Source organism: Myotis lucifugus, unplaced genomic scaffold, assembly GCF_000147115.1.
Source record: "Myotis lucifugus unplaced genomic scaffold, Myoluc2.0 scaffold_738, whole genome shotgun sequence".
Classification (NCBI taxonomy): Eukaryota; Metazoa; Chordata; class Mammalia; order Chiroptera; family Vespertilionidae; genus Myotis; species Myotis lucifugus.
The window spans coordinates 90,639-110,323 of record NW_005871786.1 but is presented as its reverse complement, the minus strand read 5'-3'; the positions used below and the strand labels follow the sequence as shown (position 1 = coordinate 110,323).

The 19,685-nt window shown below is 49.1% G+C and overlaps 1 protein-coding gene across 12 annotated transcripts in view; it reads right to left on the bottom strand.

Annotated features, from left to right (window-relative positions):
* The window catches only part of SMARCA4 (SWI/SNF related, matrix associated, actin dependent regulator of chromatin, subfamily a, member 4), a 93,675-nt gene that overhangs the window by 62,810 nt on the left and 11,180 nt on the right, over positions 1-19,685 (bottom strand). For 9 of the 12 annotated variants that reach the window (XR_002827020.1, XM_006105947.3, XM_023746831.1 and 6 more), the window contains exons 2-6: positions 7,151-7,403; positions 5,009-5,141; positions 3,821-4,225; positions 3,400-3,498; positions 1,975-2,233 (exon numbers count right to left, since the gene is read on the bottom strand). Coding sequence is in view for 11 of the 12 variants with exons in the window: in XM_006105947.3 (XP_006106009.1) it covers positions 1,975-2,233; positions 3,400-3,498; positions 3,821-4,225; positions 5,009-5,141; positions 7,151-7,372 (1,118 nt within the window). In the remaining variant the exon portion in view is untranslated. Of the gene's footprint in view, positions 1-1,974; positions 2,234-3,399; positions 3,499-3,820; positions 4,226-5,008; positions 5,142-7,150; positions 7,404-8,163; positions 8,206-19,685 lie in introns of all 12 variants that reach the window. The other 3 variants (XM_014447994.2, XM_014447995.2, XM_014447993.2) reach the window with 3 other exon arrangements.

Below are 19,685 nucleotides of genomic sequence, written 5' to 3'. Positions count from 1 at the left end.
ACACCAAAGGATAGTGAGTTCAATTCCCGGTCAAGAGCACATACCTGGATTGCAGGTTCAGTCCCTGGCCCCAGTTGTGGCTTGTGCTGGAGGTAACCAATTGATGTGTCTCCCTCACATCGATGTTTCTGTTTTTCCATCTCTCTCTCCCCCCCCGCCACACCCCCTCTCTCACATTCTCTAAGAATCAATGGAAAAAATACTTTGAGGGGGCTAGAGGGGGCTAGAGGTGAGGGACTAGGCAGGACCTCTATGAGGAGGTGACCTCAGAAATGAATTCTAAGTGAGCACAAGGAGTCGTGTACTGCCAAGCCAAGGCCCTAGGCAGAAATAAGCCTAACTTGTTAAATAAACAAATTGGAACAAGGAAAGTAGGATAGGAGAGGACAGAGCACAGGACAGGAACTGAACAGAAGGGAGTTTACTGAACAGAGTGGCAGGTTTTAACCTGGGGAATAGAATCTAGTGTAAATAAATTGTAAAAAGAGACTCCCAACTGCCGTGTGGAAAACAGAATGCACAGGCAAGTGTGAGAGGAGGGAGGCCCCAGGCAGGAGGAGACCAGGTGGCAGTTAACAGTGCGGGGGGAGAACCATGTCTGGGAGGGGAGCTGGGACGAATTGGTTCACCAAGGGGTCATGCACCACCTATGCAAAGGGGGATGAGAAAGGGGCTGCAGTGTCGGTGGCCTAATGAGCTGCTGGATGGCAGGTATATGGGGACAGAGACTGGAGGGGAAAGCAGGGAAAGTGAAGCTATCTGGACAGGTCATTTTCAAGCTGAAGGGGAGGCACCCGGCTCCAAGGCATGTCACAGCTGGGATGCACTCTAGAGATGGTCGTTAGGCAGATTTACTGATGCCTCTGGGAATATACAGTGAACACTTGGAGTGCGGGTGAATTTCCCGCCAAAATATAAGATGGCTCTGTCTTTTGGTTTTGTTCCATCCACCAAAAGGGTGGATTACAAACAAATATTTGGTAATACGCAGTTACAATCGGCCCGAGTTTACACGTTTCCCGCACTCCACCGCAAATCTATATGAACCGAGTTAAAGACGGCTCCCGCGGAGTACGCGCAATTCACGCGAGCCGACTTAACTCGTTTCCCGCACTCCAAGTGTGAACAAGGCACAGCCTCTCCCTCATAGAGCTTACACTCACCAAGGGAGGCCTGCCCTGAACAAGTGATAAATGCAATGAGGAAATGGGAAGTGCAAGGTGCTCAAGGAGTGAATCTCAGGTGCTCCCAGAAGTGTGGGGTGAAATATCACAGACCTAGTGTGTCAGGCATCCCACATGGTGCCTAGGAGGCCTTGGCAAAGGGCCAGCAACTAGTGAGAAGGATCCACTGCAGAGCTTGCAGGGTTTCTTTTTGAGTGTGATGAACCAAAAGTTGGATACACTGTGTTAGTGAGGAGAAACACATACTTTCACTGCAACATCTATCTGTGTGATCTCGGTGGAGGGCAGCTTTGCAGAATCTACAAAATTCCCCTGTGTACGTTCCCTGTACCCATTAATGCCACTTCTAGGGACTTATTCTGACACACATGCGCACATGTGAAATTAGAAACAAATACAGAAGTAGCATTTACTATGACACTGTCTTAACACCGGATTAGAAATAACCTCATGTGCACTCAGCCAGGGGACTGGCTGAATAAACAATGTTACTTCACCAGGCAGAACACTAAACAACAAGAAAAAAGAAAAGCTCCTTTTGGACAGACAGGGATGATCTCTACACGATGTTATTTTGGAAGGAACGATGCATTTCATGAACCCCTTGGGGACAATATGGCTATCTGCTCGCATATGCACACAATTTTTCTGGAAGGACACATGCCAATTGGGGAGCTGGGAACACAGAGAAAGGCATATACCCTGTTGGCCTTTGGAACTGGAAACCACACCAACGTGTGTCAGGGATGACATGGTTGGGAGTGACCTGAAGCGGCAGCAGCGCCCTCACCTGTACTCCCGCTCCTGCAGAATCTCCACAGGGTCCAGGCCCCGGGGTTTCTGGATGGGGGTGATGCGGCTCTGCTTCTGGTGTAGCGGTACCATGGGGGCAGGCTGGGCCGGCTGCCCTGGCGACTGCGTCTGGGGTGGCATCACAGGAGAGGCAGCGGGCGGGACGGCAGGGGGCGCAGGTGAGGGACGGCCTGTAGGCTGAGGGGGGATCAGCTTCTGAGGTGTGCTTGTGGGGGCAGCAGCATTCGCCATAGGTCCTGGGGAGAGTCAAGTAGCAGGAGCACAGCATTGAGCTTCAGGTCAATTCCAGTGGAAATAAAAAGCCTGCATGGTGCTCACTGCCCCAGTGACAGACAGACTGTCCGGGCCACACCTCCCCATCTCCCCACCCCTCACTGAACTGGCATGGCAGGCAGCTTCTCACTCAGGGGTCTCCTCTCTCCTGCCTCAAGGTTCAAGCCTCTTCCAGATCTCAGCCTACATGCCCTTCCCGGAAGCCCTGCACTGATCCAAGTGCCGACCCTGAGTTCGTTCTTCCTGGGCAGCATTTTCCTGACTTCCATCTACTACGGTTCAGATGAAATCACAGATTTAAGTGATTAGCTCATCTATGCCCATCACTAAACCTCAGGCTCACAGTGGTTCTCAACCTCCTAGCCCTTTAAATACAGTTCCTCATGTTGTGAGCCAACCATAAAATTATTTTCGTTGCTACTTCATAACTATAATGTTGCTACTGTTATGAATCGTAATGTAAATATCTGATATGCAGGATGGTCATAGGCGACCCCTGTGAAAGGGTCGTTCGACCGCCAAAGGGGTCATGACCCACAGGTTGAGAACCGCTGCTCTAAGAGGCTAGGAAACAAATCTATTTTGTCTACTGCTTTCACCCAACAGAAGTGACCCTCAAATCCTTGCTGAAACTACATTTGACAGAAGGAAGAGAAACTGAACATGGTGAGGAGACAGAACCCTGAACTACCCTGTCATTTTGCTGGCCTCCCATAGTATTGGGGGGCCTCCCAGGAGGGAAAGGAAGTCAGCTGTAACCTACAGGCATGGAGGCACCAGGTCCTGAAGGGTCGTGTCTATGGCTACAGCCGTGCCTCCCCACAGCCTCTCACTGGAGTTACAGTGAACTTGTTCATTCATATTCTTCTCATTAACATTTTAAAGATAGCCCAGGATCTCCATGACCCACAGGACAGGAAAAGGGTGGGCAGGAATTGTGGAGTGAACCCAACCCAAGCCTTTAGAAAATAACTGGGGATAGATAAGACACAAAGAAGACAGCAGGAAGAAGCAAGGACTTGTCCTTGGCCCTCTCTCTCTCTGGACAGGCTCATCTCAGGATCTGCACTGCGTAACCTCATGACATAAGTCAGGGCACAGAAATGTCACCAGGACAGAGGGTACTCACCTTCAGGCCATGGCTTGGGAGGCCCTCCAGGGGGTTGGCCCGGCATACCGGGGGGCACTCCTGAAGGTCCTGGGGGTGGCATATTGGGCCCTCCCATACCTACACACAGGGAAAAACAAACAATAGGATAAAATGTGTCCTGTGCTCATCCTGCACCCACCCCCATGGCAGCCCTGTCTCCAGGGGACACACCCAACAACAAGCCTTGAAGTGTGGGCATCAAGGGAAAGCAGGGAGCTGGAGAAAGAACTTTTATTCTGACAACAGCCTTGCCTGCCCGCCTGAGCACCAGACACTGTGCCAGCCCCAAGGGGGAAACTTGTGGGCAGCAGAGCCCAGGTCTGCCTGACACTGTTGCCCCTACTGGGTCAGTTTGCTGAGACTTCTCCCTCCCCCAAAGGCTGGGGATAGTGGGCCTTACCATGGGGCCTGCTGTAATTTGGAGGTGCTGGGCCTGGGCCTGGTCCAGGGCCAGGGCCAGGGCCAGGGCCAGGTCCTGCTGCAGACACAGAGGGTGGAGGTAGTGTTGGCACCTGCTGCTGCATCCCGGGCATCGGTCGCTTGCCCTGCACTGCCATCTGCAGGTGGTCAGGCAGGGGTTGCCCCCTGGCCAGCATCTTGTAGGCCATGATCTGAGCTCTGAGCTGATGCAGTTGGTTCTGATTAAATGGTGTTGGGCCCCGGTTCTGCTGCCCCAAAGACTGGGGGTCAGCGCCATCCAGCGGGGCCCCTCCTGGTCCAGACGACATCTGTGGGCCCGAGGATGGGCCACTGGCTGGAACCGGACTAGAGGCGTGCTCGGAGCCACCCAGTGGTGAGGGGTAACCTGCAGAAAATGCAGATTCCAGAGGTCACTCCTGAGTATACATTCAAAGATTTTTTAAGGCAAAGACGATAACCTTTACGCCAGGCTTACACTGGTACCTACCCTGAGACATGGCATGACCAAATTTTTTCATTCTTGTAATTCAAACAAGAGGCACCCAGAGGGCACTGACCAGCAGCCGGTGTGATTGGTTTTGTTTGGCCCACCTTTCAGTAAGTTGCTGATGGTCATACTGAGAAGTTACACAGATACTAGCTTTCTCTGGGCCTCCCATCCTGACCCTCGCCCTGTTCAGACCCACTCTCCTCACTTCTCTGACCTGGGGAGCCCCTGAGTTTCCTGTCCTAATGACAAGAGGTCAACTACTCTGTCACTTTTCAAAGTTCTGAAAAAGCCACTTGGAACGCTCCGTAAAGCAGCTTGGGCCCCACTCCCAAGATTCTGACCGAGCTGGTCCGCAGTAGGACCCAAGAATCTGCATTTCTAATACACTCTTGGGTGACACCAGAGCTGCTAACCTGAGGAGCCCGCCTGTCCAGCTGTCATCTCACACCCAGCACTAAAGACAGTTCATTCCCACCGGTATTCAATCTCCTGGGCTGCTCTGAGACAGAAAGCCCAAACAGGGCACCAGCCAAGCCTAAGTTCAACAGCCCTCTGTGGCAGGGTTTCTGCACTGCCCCATGTCCTCCCTGTCTACCTGTGGGAGACCTAATTAGGAAAATGACCTTAGGACTCCTGGGGGGTGACAAACATGAGGACAGAAGAGAAACAAAACAATACCTTGTGAGTGCTGGTCCATGGGGCTCGGTGGAGGCCCCATCCCTGCGTGGCCCCCTGACCGCATCCCCATCCCCTTCATCTGGTTGTAGCGGGGGTCATCCGACATGCCCTTCTCATGCATGGACTCCATTGGCTGCAAGAGGGGGGTAATGACAAGGCAGGATCAGCAAGTGGGGACAGGATGAGATGGCACAGCAAAGCACTGCCCAAGAGGTCAATGTCACTGAAAACACTATGGCATTTACTGAATTGCCAACATGACCAAACAGCTTAGGTCCAAGATATGGTCCTGACAGCTACAATCAAGCAGATGCATAAAATAATACCAACCAATGGAGGATGACTGCCTAGGAGACCAGTGGTTGAAGGGCAAGGGGACAACCAGACCAGAGCACTCGGCAAGAACAGGAGACAGTTTCAGATGGCCAGAATCCCACAAGAAAGGACATGAGTGACAGCTTCTGGTCAGGGGCAGTTCTAGCTAGAACTCAGGACTCTCTGTCATTGTCACAAGAAAACCTTGTCACCACAAATCTTGAGATCGGGGACCCTCTTCCTTGGGAGTCTGTAAATCAGAGGAACAGACAGAAACTTCTGCCCATGAGTATGGTAACAATACATCAAATGTCCTAGGTGATCCAGTATCGGCCTCCTGCTAGCTGGGAGGGAGGCTATCTAGGGCATCGTTCTGACAGAATGATGACACCTATTTTCCCTCCTAATCTCAGCACAAACACTTCCCCTATGGAAATGGTTGTTAATGGGGACCTTTTCTTAAGACCCTTCCAGGGCACTCTGCTAGGCCCTGGTGAATGCAAATGTCCTGTTTTCTGGGATCTAAGTCTAATGGGTAACCCCCATCAACTGCAGCTCAATATGTGTACAGTGAAAGGAGGCCAAGAGGGTGCCTGGCTGAAACAGGAGGGGCAGCTGTCTACATAGGAAAAGGGTAGAGCACCCTTGGAGGCTGACAGGAGCCCTGGGTGGGGGCCTGCCCTCTACACCTCTTTCCTGGGATGGGCTTGTCTCCAGAGTGGGAGCTCTGTACAGACAGGAGGTGCCCCCCCGCCCCACACACACACCAGACCCCGGCTCCTATGCTCTTGACACTGGGCTGGACACACGGCAGGCCGCTGACAGAGGTTTGAAAATGTGCATGGAGTGTGTGTTAGCAGTCCCAGGAGGAAGGAACAAATGGGCAGAGAGGAAGAGGGGGCTATGCTAAAGAACAGGGCCTAAATTGGTGTTGTGTGCAGAGGGTAGTCACCAACAACTTCCCAGGAAGGCAGTGACAAGACAGATACTGTACCAAAGTTAACAGAAATATATGGGAGATGGGAGGGCAGGGAGGGGTTCGCTTGGCTGTGCTTGGAGGTCACTGAGGTGGCACAGGCCTGGGTTGCAGGGAGCAGCAGAGGGATGAGATGATTCTACCACTAATTTTCTGAGTGCCCGTCTCTCTGGGACTCTGGTTCATGGTCTATAAAATGGGCATAATACTCACCTATACCTGAAGGGTGGGGGAGGGGGAGTGGAATGGGGAGCAAACACATAGATAGCGCAGGTAGGGAGCCCAGAGGGTTACCAAGGTCCCCTTGCCCCCAGGTCACACCATCTGCATCTTCTACCTGCGGGCTTCCTGTGGTCTCTGAGGTTGAGGAATGGCACCCTTTCCTGCAGGTGCTAATACATATAAGAGAACAGTTCGTTTCCTTCAACTACCTCTCAGGAACACAGAGAAAGAGGAAACTATTTGTGTTGACACTTTTTCACCTCACTAGCAAAAGCAGCCCTAATTGGGTCAGGTAAGTGATGACCCAATGAGGACAACTGCCCTGCTCTATGGGTTACACGGGTACACAGAGCAACCAAACTGGAAGAGTCCACTTGCCTTCAGCTATCTTTTAGGGATTTGGACATTTTTATTCATTAATGAAAGGCAACTTAGGAGTAATGTTACCACATTTCCTACCTAGAAAAACGGGTGTGAGAGACACACAGGGGAGAGTTGGGGTGGGGTCGGGGGAGCTGCATGAAATGATGACTGCCAGCTCACAGCAGGGGCCAGGATGCATGGCTCACCCTCCCGCCTCTGACCAAGTGAACCCAACCAGTCAGAGCAGTGGGCCCTGGGCTCCCTACCTTGTGCATCTGGTGCATGTTGTCCTGAGGGTATCCTCCAGGCCCCTGGCTTGGGATGGGGTGTCCTGCTGAGGGAGGCCCCGGACTGGGCCCCATCATGCTGTGGGCAGAGCCAGGGGAGGGACCTGGGCTAGGGCCCAACATGGCTCCAGGAGAGGGGCCAGGGCCTGGGGAAGGGCCTGGCCGAGGAGTTCCGCCCAGGGGTGGGTCTGGAGTGGACATCTTCACAGGAGCTCCGGACAGTGGTCTCCTGCTAGAGAAAAGTCGAAGTCAGTCTGGGGGTCATGGCCATAAGCTAGGTGGGTCAGGGCATTGTAGGAGGATCACAGTCATGTCAGAAGCATCCATCTGACAGGGAGCTGGTGCCTTTGACATGCAAGCCTTCCTCCTCCAGACCTTTCTCCTCCATTCCTCGGGAAGGAGGTCATACATCAGACACACAAAGTCAGATAAGAGTTCCCTGAGGAAGGGGTGGAACTCAGGAGGTGGGGGAGAGGGGCTTTGCTTCCTTGCCATCTTTCTGATTACAACAAAGGGAGGCGCTGATCTGTACTTCACACCACTTTAATGCTTGCTTACCTTCCAATCTAACAAAAAAAAAGAGTACAACTAAGGCTCAAAGCAGCATCTGACTGGATTCTCATAAATTCAATAAAAACAAATATTCGTGGCCAGTAATACTGGTTTTCCATTTAAGGCAGTGAGATCAAGTTTCCTTTAAAATAAATGAAGTTTAAAAAGTAGGTTCATTTAAAAAGAAGTATTACATAAATAATGGCACTCTGATATTTCAAATACTTCGAGAGTGATAATCAAGTGTCTAAAGTTTGATGAATATTGTTGTACACTAAAAACTGACACCCAGAACTATGACCCAGAGCCTCCAACAAGTCCATAAATATTCAATGATGTTTATAAATTATACTTGCTAACTACAATAAGGGTTCAATTTTCAAGTAACCCTTAATCGGTTATGTGGTTACATGGCCTTAAATAAAATTTTCTTTAATAACCTCTTTCATCATGATGGAGCAATACAGTCTCAGTGGTGAAATCTGGAAAACACAAAAAGAATACGAAGCTTAAAATCACCCATCATCCCACCAGAGGCAGAATTAGGTGCTTGCTGGTCCTACAGAGGAAGAAGCAACCCTGCCCTTCTGACCCTTCCCAGCAGGATTCGAGAGGAGGTGTGTGAGAACAGAGGGCTGGAGGGCTCCCAAGGGACCCTCAGAGCCCCCCCAGAGTGGTGAGGATGATACTGAGACATCCAGGATGGGCCCTCTTAAGGACACAGAGCTGCCCTGATGTCCCTAGGGCCCTGTTACACACACACACACACACACACACACACACACACACACTCACAACAGAATTACTCAACACATTAACACATTGTAGGCAAGCTTTTTTCCTTTCTAAAAATGTATTTACATTGATTTTAGAGAGAGAGAAAGGGAGAGGGATAGAGAGACAGAAATACTGAGAGAGAAACACTGAGTGGCTGCCTCCTGCCACAACCCAAGCATGAGCTGTGACCAGGAATCAAACCGGTGACCTCTTGGTCCATGGGTCAGCGCTCAAACACTGAGCCATACTAGTCAGGCTGGAAAGTTTTTATTTTTCATATAATCATACCTATGACCATTTTTGTCATTTAATAGTCTTCAAAACATGAACTCTAAGGGCTCCACCCCATTCTCTCATTCTGTGAATCCCGAGTTACTGAAAAGCCCCTCTCCTGTTGGCATGTCACAAATCTGGTTTTTGTTTCTGTGGATTTATTTTGGTTTTATAATGAGTCTCATTGCCCCTAGACTTTACTGGGCACTTCTGGTTCTAAGGAATAAATCCTGTTAAGAAGTTAAGGAACATTTTTTTTTAATATATATTTTTATTGACTTCAGAGAGAGGGAGGGAGGGAGGGATGGAGGGGAGGGAGGGAGGGAGGGATGGAGGGGAGGGAGGGAGGGAGAGGGAGAGAAACATCAATGATGAGAGAGACTCATGAGCCCACAACCCGAGCATGTGCCCTTGACTGGAATCGAACCCAGGACCCTTCAGTCCGCAGGCTGACGCTCTATCCACTGGGCCAAACCAGCCAGAGCTCAGGAACATTTTTAATTCTCTTGACTAAAAAAGGTTTAACTTGAAAGGTGGAGGCATTTTCCTTGATAACAGATCAAAAGCCCAAATTTCTTTGTTCCAGTTTCATGACCAAATAATCGGAGCCGAGAGAATCAGAAACTTCAGCAGGGCAGAAACTCGTGGCCGGCACACCAGCATGACCGTGAACAGACCCCAACAGGCAAGAAAATGCTCCTCCATCCTCTAAGGCCCCAGATTTCCTCCAGAGCTCAAGGAGCCTCAGAGCTGGACCTTAAGTCAGCCTCGTAGGAGTACGGAGAACTGGTGTCTGCTCACAAGCCCTTCTCCACAAATCCAAACCCAATAAGCTCAGTTTAAAATTAAACTTTTAAGAATATATACAGTCCTGGCTGCGTAGCTCCGTTGGTTGAAGCATCCTCCCGATATGCCACGCGTGCGGGTTCAATTCATAGTCAGGGCACATACAAGAAGCAACCAATGAATGTACAAATAAGTGGAACAACAAATGGGTGTTTCTTTCGCTCTCTCTTCTTTCCTCTCTCTCTCAAATCAATACGTAAAATATTTTTGCCGAAACCGGTTTGGCTCAGTGGATAGAGTGTCGGCCTGCGGACTAAAAAGTCCCAGGTTCGATTCCGGTCAAGGGCATGTACCTGGGTTGCGGGCACATCCCCAGCAGGAGATGTGCAGGAGGCAGCTGATCGATGTTTCTCTCTCATCCATGTTTCTAACTCTCTATCTTTCTCCCTTCCTCTCTGTAAAAAATCAATAAAATATATTTTAAAAATATATATATATTTTTAATCAAGTAAAATGAAAAATATATACATTTGAGACAAATTCATTTGGAAGCCATTTAGAAGCAAAATGTGACTTGATTCAGCTCTGTGTGAATAGTCACACATTCTGCCACGGAAACAGGATCACATTCGATCCTAAGACTCTGCCCCAGTCTCTGCCAAGTACTCTGTATCTCCTTTGCTAAAATCCTGATTCTGGAGTCTGAAACTTCTAGCCCAGGGGCTTGTCTACAGGAGGACGCACCTGCAATCACAATTCACAGGTGGGAAACCAAGCAACACTGACATGGCCACACTGGGCAAAGGAGCTTTTCTTTGGCCCCTTCATGTCCACAGGCCCTCTCAGGACCACAGAGCACTCAAGTGACATGAGGAAAGGAACGGTGGTTCTGCAAATCCTTCAGGAATCCTGCAGTATCCCAGGCTCTGAGTTTCTTTCTCACTTGGGGTCTCTATTCTAAGTCAAACCAACTGAAACTGACAGCAAGATAGAATCCATGCCACCACGGGAACATCATCTCCCCATCTAAAGGCAGACATGCTGGCAAGCAAACACTGAAGTACCTTTGGAATGATGGCTCTTCTGAACGTAGTTTATACTTATCAACAGACCTTCTTCCCATCGAAGCATGTGGTACCTCTAGAAATTACCTGCCTCCACTGAGAAGGGCTAAATTCATCAACAACATAGCACCCACCAAAGTTACTGAAGGGCATCAAAATAGACTTTTTGTGCCCGAATATGACACTGTCCATTTTTGAGAAGCATAGGGTTTCATGACACTCTTTTTAAAATATTTGCTTCAATCACTTTTTGGCCTTTTGCCTAAGATCAAGTGTAGCATCTGTTCTTATCCTATCTAATAAGAGACAAACATGGTAATTAACCGTACCTCCGACACGCTTCCCATTGGCTAATCAGGGTGATATGCAAATTAACTGCCAACCAAGATGGCGGCCAGCAGCCAGGCAGCTGAAGCGAACAGGAGGCTTGCTTGCTCCAGTGATGGAGGAAGCCAAGGTTCCCCGCCTGCTGCTGCCGGCCTCTGAGCTGCACTCTAAGAAACAATGTTGCAATTATAGAAGCTAAACAAACCCCAGAAACCTGCTTTCAGCCAGCTGGGCCTCAGAGCTGGAGCTGCAACAGTGTTTCAATTATAAAAGCCAAACAAACCCAGATACCTGCTTTCAGCAGCCAAGGTCTCAGAGCTGGAGCCGAGCCTCAGAGCTAAAGCCGGCTCTCAGTTTCAGTGACAGCCATAGAAGGTAAATAAATCCCAGAATAAAAAAAAAAGAAAAAAAGGAGAGGTTGGGAGCTTCAGTCACCCGCCAGCCTGAAACGGCCCTCAACCCCTCACCCAGACTGGCCAGGCACCCCAGTGGGGACCCCCACCCTGAAGGGGGTGTGACCAGCTGCAAACAGCCATCATCCCCTCATCCAGGCTGGCCAGGCACCCAAGCGGGACCCCCACCCTGATCCGGGACACCCTTCAGGGCAAACCAGCCGGCCCCCACCCGTGAACCAGGACTCTATGCTATATAGTAAAAGGGTAATATGCAAACTGACCCTAACAGCAGAAAGACTGGGAATGACTGGTCACTATGACACACACTGACCACCAGGGGGCAGACGCTCAATGCAGGAGCTGCCCTCTGGTGGTCAGGGTGCTCTCACATGGGAGGAGCTCTGCTCAGACACAAGCCAGGCTGATGGCTGCCAGTACAGCGGTGGTGGTGGGAGCCTCTCCTGCCTCCTCAGCAGCGCTAAGGATGTCTGACTGCAGTTTAGGCCTGCTCCCCGCTGGCAAGTGGACATCCCCTGAGGGCTGCCGGGCTGCCAGAGGGATGTCTGATTGCCATCTTAGGCCCAATCCCCCAGGAAGCGGGCCTAAGCCAGCAGGTGGTCAACCCCCTCCCCCCCCCCCCCCCCCGAGTGCACAAATTTTTGTGCACCGGGCCTCTAGTCAGTTTAATAAAATATTTGCTTCAGAAACTGCCACCTCTGAAGAGTCAAGTTGCCATGAAGCAGGTAAGTGCATGGAACCACCATCAGCAGCAAACTCATTTATGGAGTGAAAGCTCAGACACATGTGGGGAGTGACAGTAACAGGGACCCAAAGGAGTGCAAATACAATACAAAACCATTCCAAGCAGCACCGGGGGTAGGGCTTTGTCAAACACTGAGGAGCCCTATCAGGGTGCTGGTGCCACATGTGGACAAGTGCTGTTGTGGTGGAGAGAACAGGAAAATGGAACCAGTGTGGCTCTCTGGTCCTCAGTGTAGTACTGAGGAGGGGATTTTTATTTTAATTACCTGTAATGACTTGTAGCATACCTAAGGTGCCCTGATTGTATGTACACACATGGATGAATCCTAGATCAGACATAACATCTCCAACATTCCAGAAGGCACCCTCAGCTCCTTTCCCAGTCGAAACCACCCCCCTACGCGGAACCACTGTCCTGACTCTACCACTGTATATTAGTTTCACTTGTTAGTGAACTGCATCTGAAAAGAAAATCACACAGTAGTGTCCTTTTGCTCATCTGGACGGGGCATCCATGTTGTTGGGTACAGTGGTCATTCATTCTTCTTCATTTGTCCTGTTCACGGACACTGTGCTACCAGTTTAGAGCTAGCATGAATAAAGCTCCTATCAACAATGTCATTTAGGGGACACAGATGCTCATTTTTCTTGGATATCCAGGAGTGGAACTGTTATCCTAAGGAAGGCATAAATTCAGTTTTGGTAGCTATTGCCAGTTTTTCAAATTAGGAATATAATCCTACATACCGCCCTTCTCCTAGCAGTGGGTGAGCATTCTAGTTCCTCCATATCTACACCAACACTTGGTGCTGTCAGTCTTTTTTTTTTTTTAATGAGTTTGTTTAGTTACAGGCGGTACAGAATTCAGGATGGAACAAAGACTGAAGAACACACTCTGGAAAGACTTTGTGCTGGGTTTACCCTGACCTCACAGCTAAGGTCAAAATGGCAGAGTGAAAAGAACTAAAGAGATGAGCCACTGCATGATTATTATTTTTTACAAAAGTTTAATCTTAAATGTACAACAGGCTCCAAGACAACACTTTATTCTATAAGTGGTAACAGATGTTTACAGGGAATCTAGATCAGGGGTCCTCAAACTTTTTAAACAGGGGGCCAGTTCACTGTCCCTCAGACCGTTGGAGGGCCGGACTATAGTTTTAAAAAAAACTATGAACAAATTCCTATGCACACTGCACGTATCTTATTTTGAAGTAAAAAAACAAAACGGGAACAAATACAATATTTGTATTAGCATGTGGCCCGTGGGCCGTAGTTTGAGGACCCCTGATCTAGATGTTCAAACAGGAATAGAATTAAGGATCACCATTGCCCCAGGCACAAGTAACAGCTCATTTTTTGCCAGATTTCTTAATTTCCACCTGTGGCTAGGGAACCCCTTGCCCGCAACCTTCTCTTTTAGCTCCTCTAGTTCCTTCTGCTCCTTTTTGCTTCTGCTCCAATGCCTTATCTTCCTCATCCATCTCCTTGACCTACTCTTGCCACCTTCTCAGTGGACATGGTGCCTGCCTGTCACCTCTTCCCTAATCCCTGTCACCAGAAGTTCCAGTCTTTTTCATTCCGGTGGGTGTATAATATTTTATGGACAGATGTTAATTACAGGAGAAAACAGTTACTAACAGGTAGCAGGACAGGAGGCATTGTGATGAGTACGGGGGGCAACTGGGGAGTAACGTAGCAATTAGTGTGGCATTATCTGAATTAGGAGACCACATGGACACTAGGCCACAGGAAACCAGTAGAAAGCAAAGAGAACACCCACCCCAGATACAGAACATACTTGCTTAATAAGAACTGAAGGAGTGCCCTATCTGGTTTAGCTCAGTGGATAGAGCGTCGGCCTGCAGATTGAAGGGTCCCAGGTTCGATTCCAGTCAAGGGCACATGCCCGGGTTGCGGGCTCAATCCCCAGTGGGGGGCGTGCAGGAGGCAGCCAATAAATGATTCTCTCTCATCATTGATGTTTCTATCTCTCTCTCCCTCTTTCTTCCTCTCTGAAATCAATAAATATATTTTTTTTAAAAAAAGCACTGAAGGAGTGAAGGGATTACAAAGTAAAAGTTCAATAATCTCGACTATTTGGAAAGTTGTATTTCCAGACAATAAAAATAACAGTGAGAAACACCAGTCTAGCAAGTGTCTGCACCACAGGCCCAAGACCACCAGCTCTGTAAGAGAGTGTTTATAGCCCACAGCTAGAGCCACCAGGTACATGGCACAGGCTCACTTTCCACCAGAGGGATGTAAGGAGAATGCCAATATACAGAGTGCTCAAGCTCACCAAGAAACAAACATACTAAAATCAAGAGGCACAGACACAAAAAACAAACAAAACCAGAATGCCATGTGGGTAAGGCTGCAGTAACACAGGGCACATATGGTATGATGGGGAGCTCCTGTGGAATGCTGCAAGTGACTAACACTGGGGATCCCCAGTGCCGAGACTGAGGTGTGCACTGGGGCTGAGGCATCCTGGGAGCTTGCCCCGAGGAGATGGTGACTTCAGGTCTCATAAACCCATGTCTATGGGGTCTGCAGACGACTTTGGGCCACAGCATCAGCTCTACTGCCATGGCCAATCCTAGGTCCTGGTGGGACTCTGGTCAAAAAGACTACCGGCAGTCCATCCAACAGGCGACTGGAATTTGTAAAGAGGAAACCAGCAGACAGCAAACTCCAAGGTTGGTGCACAGAGGTCCTTGGGCACTGGACCTGGAGGCCACCAGGGCCCCCAGCCCGTTCCTTCTCTTGTCCCAACACTGCTTCCTTGGGCCTCAGAGACACCACCTTTACCCCTCCATCCTGGCTCACTGAGAACCCCCTCTGTGAGGTAATGAATGATCACATCTTAGTACCAAATTGGGGACGGACATGAGAGGTCACTAGAAATAAAGCCCAGGTGACACTCTGTTGCCCACAGCATCCCCAGGAATGCAATGGACCCTGAATATCTTATGATTTTAATTTGCATTTCCCTGTGACTAATGGTGTTAAACACCTTTTCATATTCTTATTGATCATTAAGATATCCACTTCTATAATCTACGTTTCTGCTAGAATTTTATTGGGAATAAGTGGTTCAATTACCATATGCCAATCTGTGACTCGCCTTTGTGCTTTCTTAACAGTGTCTTGTGATAAACAGAAGTTCTTTTTGTTTTAATATATTTTTATTGATTTCATAGAGGAAGGGGGAGAGAGAGAGAGATAGAAACATCAATGATGAGAGAGAATCATTGATCATGCCCCCCACTGGGGACAAAGCCCGAAACCTGGGCATGTGCCCTTGACTGGAATCGAACCTGGGACCCTTCAGTCCCCAGGCCGACATTCTATCCACTGAGCCAAACCAGCTAGGGCAACAGAAGTTCTTAATTTTAATGATGTCTGATTTACCAAGTTTGTTTTTTTATGGTTAACTAGAGGCCCGGTGCATGAATTCGTGCATGGGTGGGGTCTCTCGGTCTGGCCGGTGATCAGGGCTGATCGGGGCCATCTTGCCCAGTCCCGATTGGGGCCAATGGGGGCCAGCTGGCAGGGGAGGGACCGTGGGAGGTTGGCTGGCCAGGGAGGGACCATGGGAGGGCTCCAGGGTGTGTCCAGCCTATCTTGCCCAGTCCGGATCGGCTGGATCCCAGTAGCAAGCTAATCTACCGGTCAGAGCGTCTGCCCCCTGGTGGTCAGTGCACGTCACAGCGACTGGTTGAGTGGTCTAACAAACAGTCAACCAATCGGTCAGACACTTAGCATATTAGGCTTTTATATAGAGAAATAATTTTGGGGTCCTGATTAAGAAATCTTTGTCTACCTGTGACATTATGATCTACCTTCTGTTCCTGACACAGAGCTTCTAAAAAACCCTTTTAATTCCCTATGTGATAGGGGTAACAGGATAGTTTTACACAGAGCTCCAAAATCCCTTAGAATTCCCTAAGTGATAGAAGTATCTTTTGTTCTAATGAGGCTTCTCTTGGTTGGCTCCTCGATGGCTTCAGGATGGATGGGAGCTGGCTGCCAGAAAGACCAAGCCATGGTTAGAAGGTTAGAATTTCAACCCTACCCTCCATCATCCTCCAGGGATGTCTGAGTGATGAGGCTTCCACAAAAACTAAACTACATGTTTCAGAAAGCTGCTGGGTTGGTGAACATATCCATAGGCCAGGAGGGTGGTAAATTCCAACTCCACAGGGACAGAAGCTCCTATGCCCAGGACCCACCTTACATATTTCTTCATTTGGCTGTTCATCTGTATCCTTTAATGTCTCCTTGATTTTATGAGCTGTACTAGCAAATTTTTAAAACTTAGGAGGGGATTCTGGGAAACCCTGATTTGTAGCTTAGTTGGACAGAAGTGTGGGTAATGTGAGGACCCACTACTTGCAAAGAAGGCGTCAGAATTGGGGGGCAGTCCTGTGGGACTGAATCCTTAATCTGTGGGGTTTGCACTAACTCCAGTTAGTGCCAGAACTGAACTGTAGGACAGTTAGTGTCAGCAGAAACTTGCAGAGAATTGCTTGGTGTGGAAAACCCACATTTGATGTCAGAAATGTGATCAGAGGAAACAGGTTTTCCTGTACTACCTCAAAGTCATGGGATAGAGAAAGGGAAGGGACATTTTAATATCCAAGGGGGCTGTGACTTGTCCCTGCCCCTAGTAATTTACAACTGCTGAGGATGTATCAGTCACAAAGAAATCACAGGAAGGAAGATCCAGCCAGAGAAAGAGGCAGAGCTGTGGGCCCATTTGGTGATAAGGACCCGGATTTATTCACTGAGTCACACCACCACACTACACGAAAGGATTATCATTGGTCTCACTGACAGAGGTGTCCCTGAGGTTCAGAAGTCACACAGCAGGTCAGTGGAGAAGATGGAGAAACAAGGCCAAGGTCACAGTGCAACTCAGACTCTGAGTGTGGACTCTGTCACCTCCTAACTGCACCATGCTAGATAAGTGGCTTAACTTCTCTGAGCCTGGTTCCTCTTCTGTAGGCTGGAGCAGAGATGTCCCTTAGGGGTCACAGCCAGCATCGAATGAGCTAACACATGCAAAGCATATGCAGGCAAGAAGTGCCACCACACATCTGGTGAAATCAAGGGTCCTAACATTTACTGGGCAATGCTTACTGCTTGTCACTACTGTCCTAGAAATGTCATACAGATTAAGCATTTCCACCCTCCTCTCCCCATAGAGAGATGAGTAAACTAGTCACATAGTAAGTAACCACTCTAGAGAATTTGCTTCCTAACTTTAGCTTCCCTGCAGGACAAACCTTGATTAATGCTCCCATCCCTCAGCACTCAGGACAAATATGCTTGCTTCTCCCCTCAAGAAGCAGAAGCTGCTTGAAGATCAGAATAGCCCAGTGCAAACAAGGTCCAGCCTCGCAATCAATGGGCAGGATTTGGGCTGCTGCAAACACTCTCTTGCCCTCTTGGTCGTCACTGCCACAAAAGCAATTTGCTTAGCCATTATCAAGTTCCTTTTAGCTAGCCAACTGAGGGGCAGGAGTGCACCTGGCCCTGCTTGAGGGTTGAAGAGGGTGGAGGAAGGGGTACCACTACACTCCAGTGAGATGCCTACTCAGGGAGCAAGACAGGATTAACCAGGTGAGATCTGACATCCCTCTTCCCCATTCCTTCTTCCCTTACTTCTTCCCCATTCACCCCTGCCCTTCCTACATCGGAAACTAAACAGTTGGCTTTTCCAGCAAATTCCGTGGGCCCCTAAGGTCGTCCTAAGGCCTTGTGGGTTCCAGGTAACTTCCATAGTGCTGCCAGGGAACTCCCGCAACAAATCCCTCTCAGACAAGTCACTTGGTGTCTGGGATGGGAATGTAAGGGCAACTTCACATTCAATGAAATCCACCCAACCAGTTCTACCTAAGCAGAGACAAAATGAAGGACAAGGAGACGAAGGAGCCAAAATGGTGAAACTGCTAGCCTGGTGTATCTGAAAGCTAGCAGATGTGTCTGGCCCATGGGTTAGGTGCATTTGGGGTTCCACAGAAGGGAACAGAGCTTGGGAATCCAAGTGGGCAACCTGAAGGAATGTGACAGGAAATAAAACTACTCCGGTAAGAACAGAAAAGCTAAGATATTCCGGAGGCCACAAGATGAAAATAGGCTCTAGATCAGTGATGGCGAACCTTTTGAGCTCGGCGTGTCAGCATTTTGAAAAACCCTAACTTAACTCTGGTGCCGTGTCACATATAGAAATTTTTTGATATTTGCAACCATAGTAAAGCAAAGATTTATATTTTTGATATTTATTTTATATATTTAAATGCCATTTAACAAAGAAAAATCAACCAAAAAAATGAGTTCGCGTGTCATCTCTGACACATGTCATAGGTTCGCCATCACTGCTCTAGATCAAGCATGTCAAACTCAAAGGGGAACATGTGCCAAATAAACAAAATTTAAGTTTATGTGGGCCACAAAAAACCAAAAGCTTCAATTTTCATAGAAACGTAGGTTTACTTTGATAGAGACATGCTGAATACAAAGGGCCGAAATAAATGAGTAATCGTTGACATAAAATAATAAAATATTTTAATAAAAATTAGTATTTTTTCTTGAACATTAACCTACCAGACACTGAAAAACTGCACAAATTAATAAGCGTAATGCAAATAAATCTATTTTTCTTGTTCTCCAAAAGCAAAATATTTCCTGTTGCACACACCAAACAAGTCAGTACAAGACTAATGACGTGGCAATAAGCTGCTAAAATATTCGCTGCTAGTATTAGTGGAGAGAAATGGTGCACCTGTGCATAAGGTGTGTAAGGCAAATGAATGCAACATGATTATAGTAATCAGTCATTAGTGAACATTGTAGTTCATTATTAATAACTAGAGGCCCAGTGCACAAAAATTTGTGCACTCGGGGGGGAGAGGGGGTCCCTCAGCCCGTCCTGTGCCCTCTCGCAGTCTGGGACCCCTTAGGAGATAATGACCTGCTGGCTTAGGCCTGCTCTCGGGTGGCAGAGGGCAGGCCCAATCCCTAGGTGCAGCCCCTGGTCGGGCTCAGAGCAGGGCCGATTGGGGAGTTGGGGCGCTGCCCCCTGTCATGCACAGAGCAGGGCGGATCAGGAGGTTGCGATGCCACCGCTAGTCACGCTCAGGGTACGGCCGATTGGGAGGTTGGGGCACTGCCCCCTGTCACACTCAAGGCAGGGTCGATAGGGAAGTTGTGGCACCACCCCCTGTCATGCACAGAGCAGGGCTGATCAGGGGGTTGGGGCGCTGCCCCCTGTCATGCACAGAGCAGGGCCCATCAGGGGGTTGAGGAGCTCCCCCCTGTCACGCACAGAGCAGGGCCTATCAGGGGGTTGAGGAGCTCCCTCCTGTCACGCACAGAGTAGGGCCAATAGGGGAGCTGGGGCACCGCCCCCTGTCACACACAGAGCAGGGCGGATCAGGGGGGTGGGGGCGCCGCTCTCTATCACCCACAGAGCAGGGGCGATCAGGGGGTTGGGGCGCCACCACTGTCACACTCAGGGCAGGGCCGATGGGGAGGGTGATGGCTCTACTCCATCACACACAGAGCAGG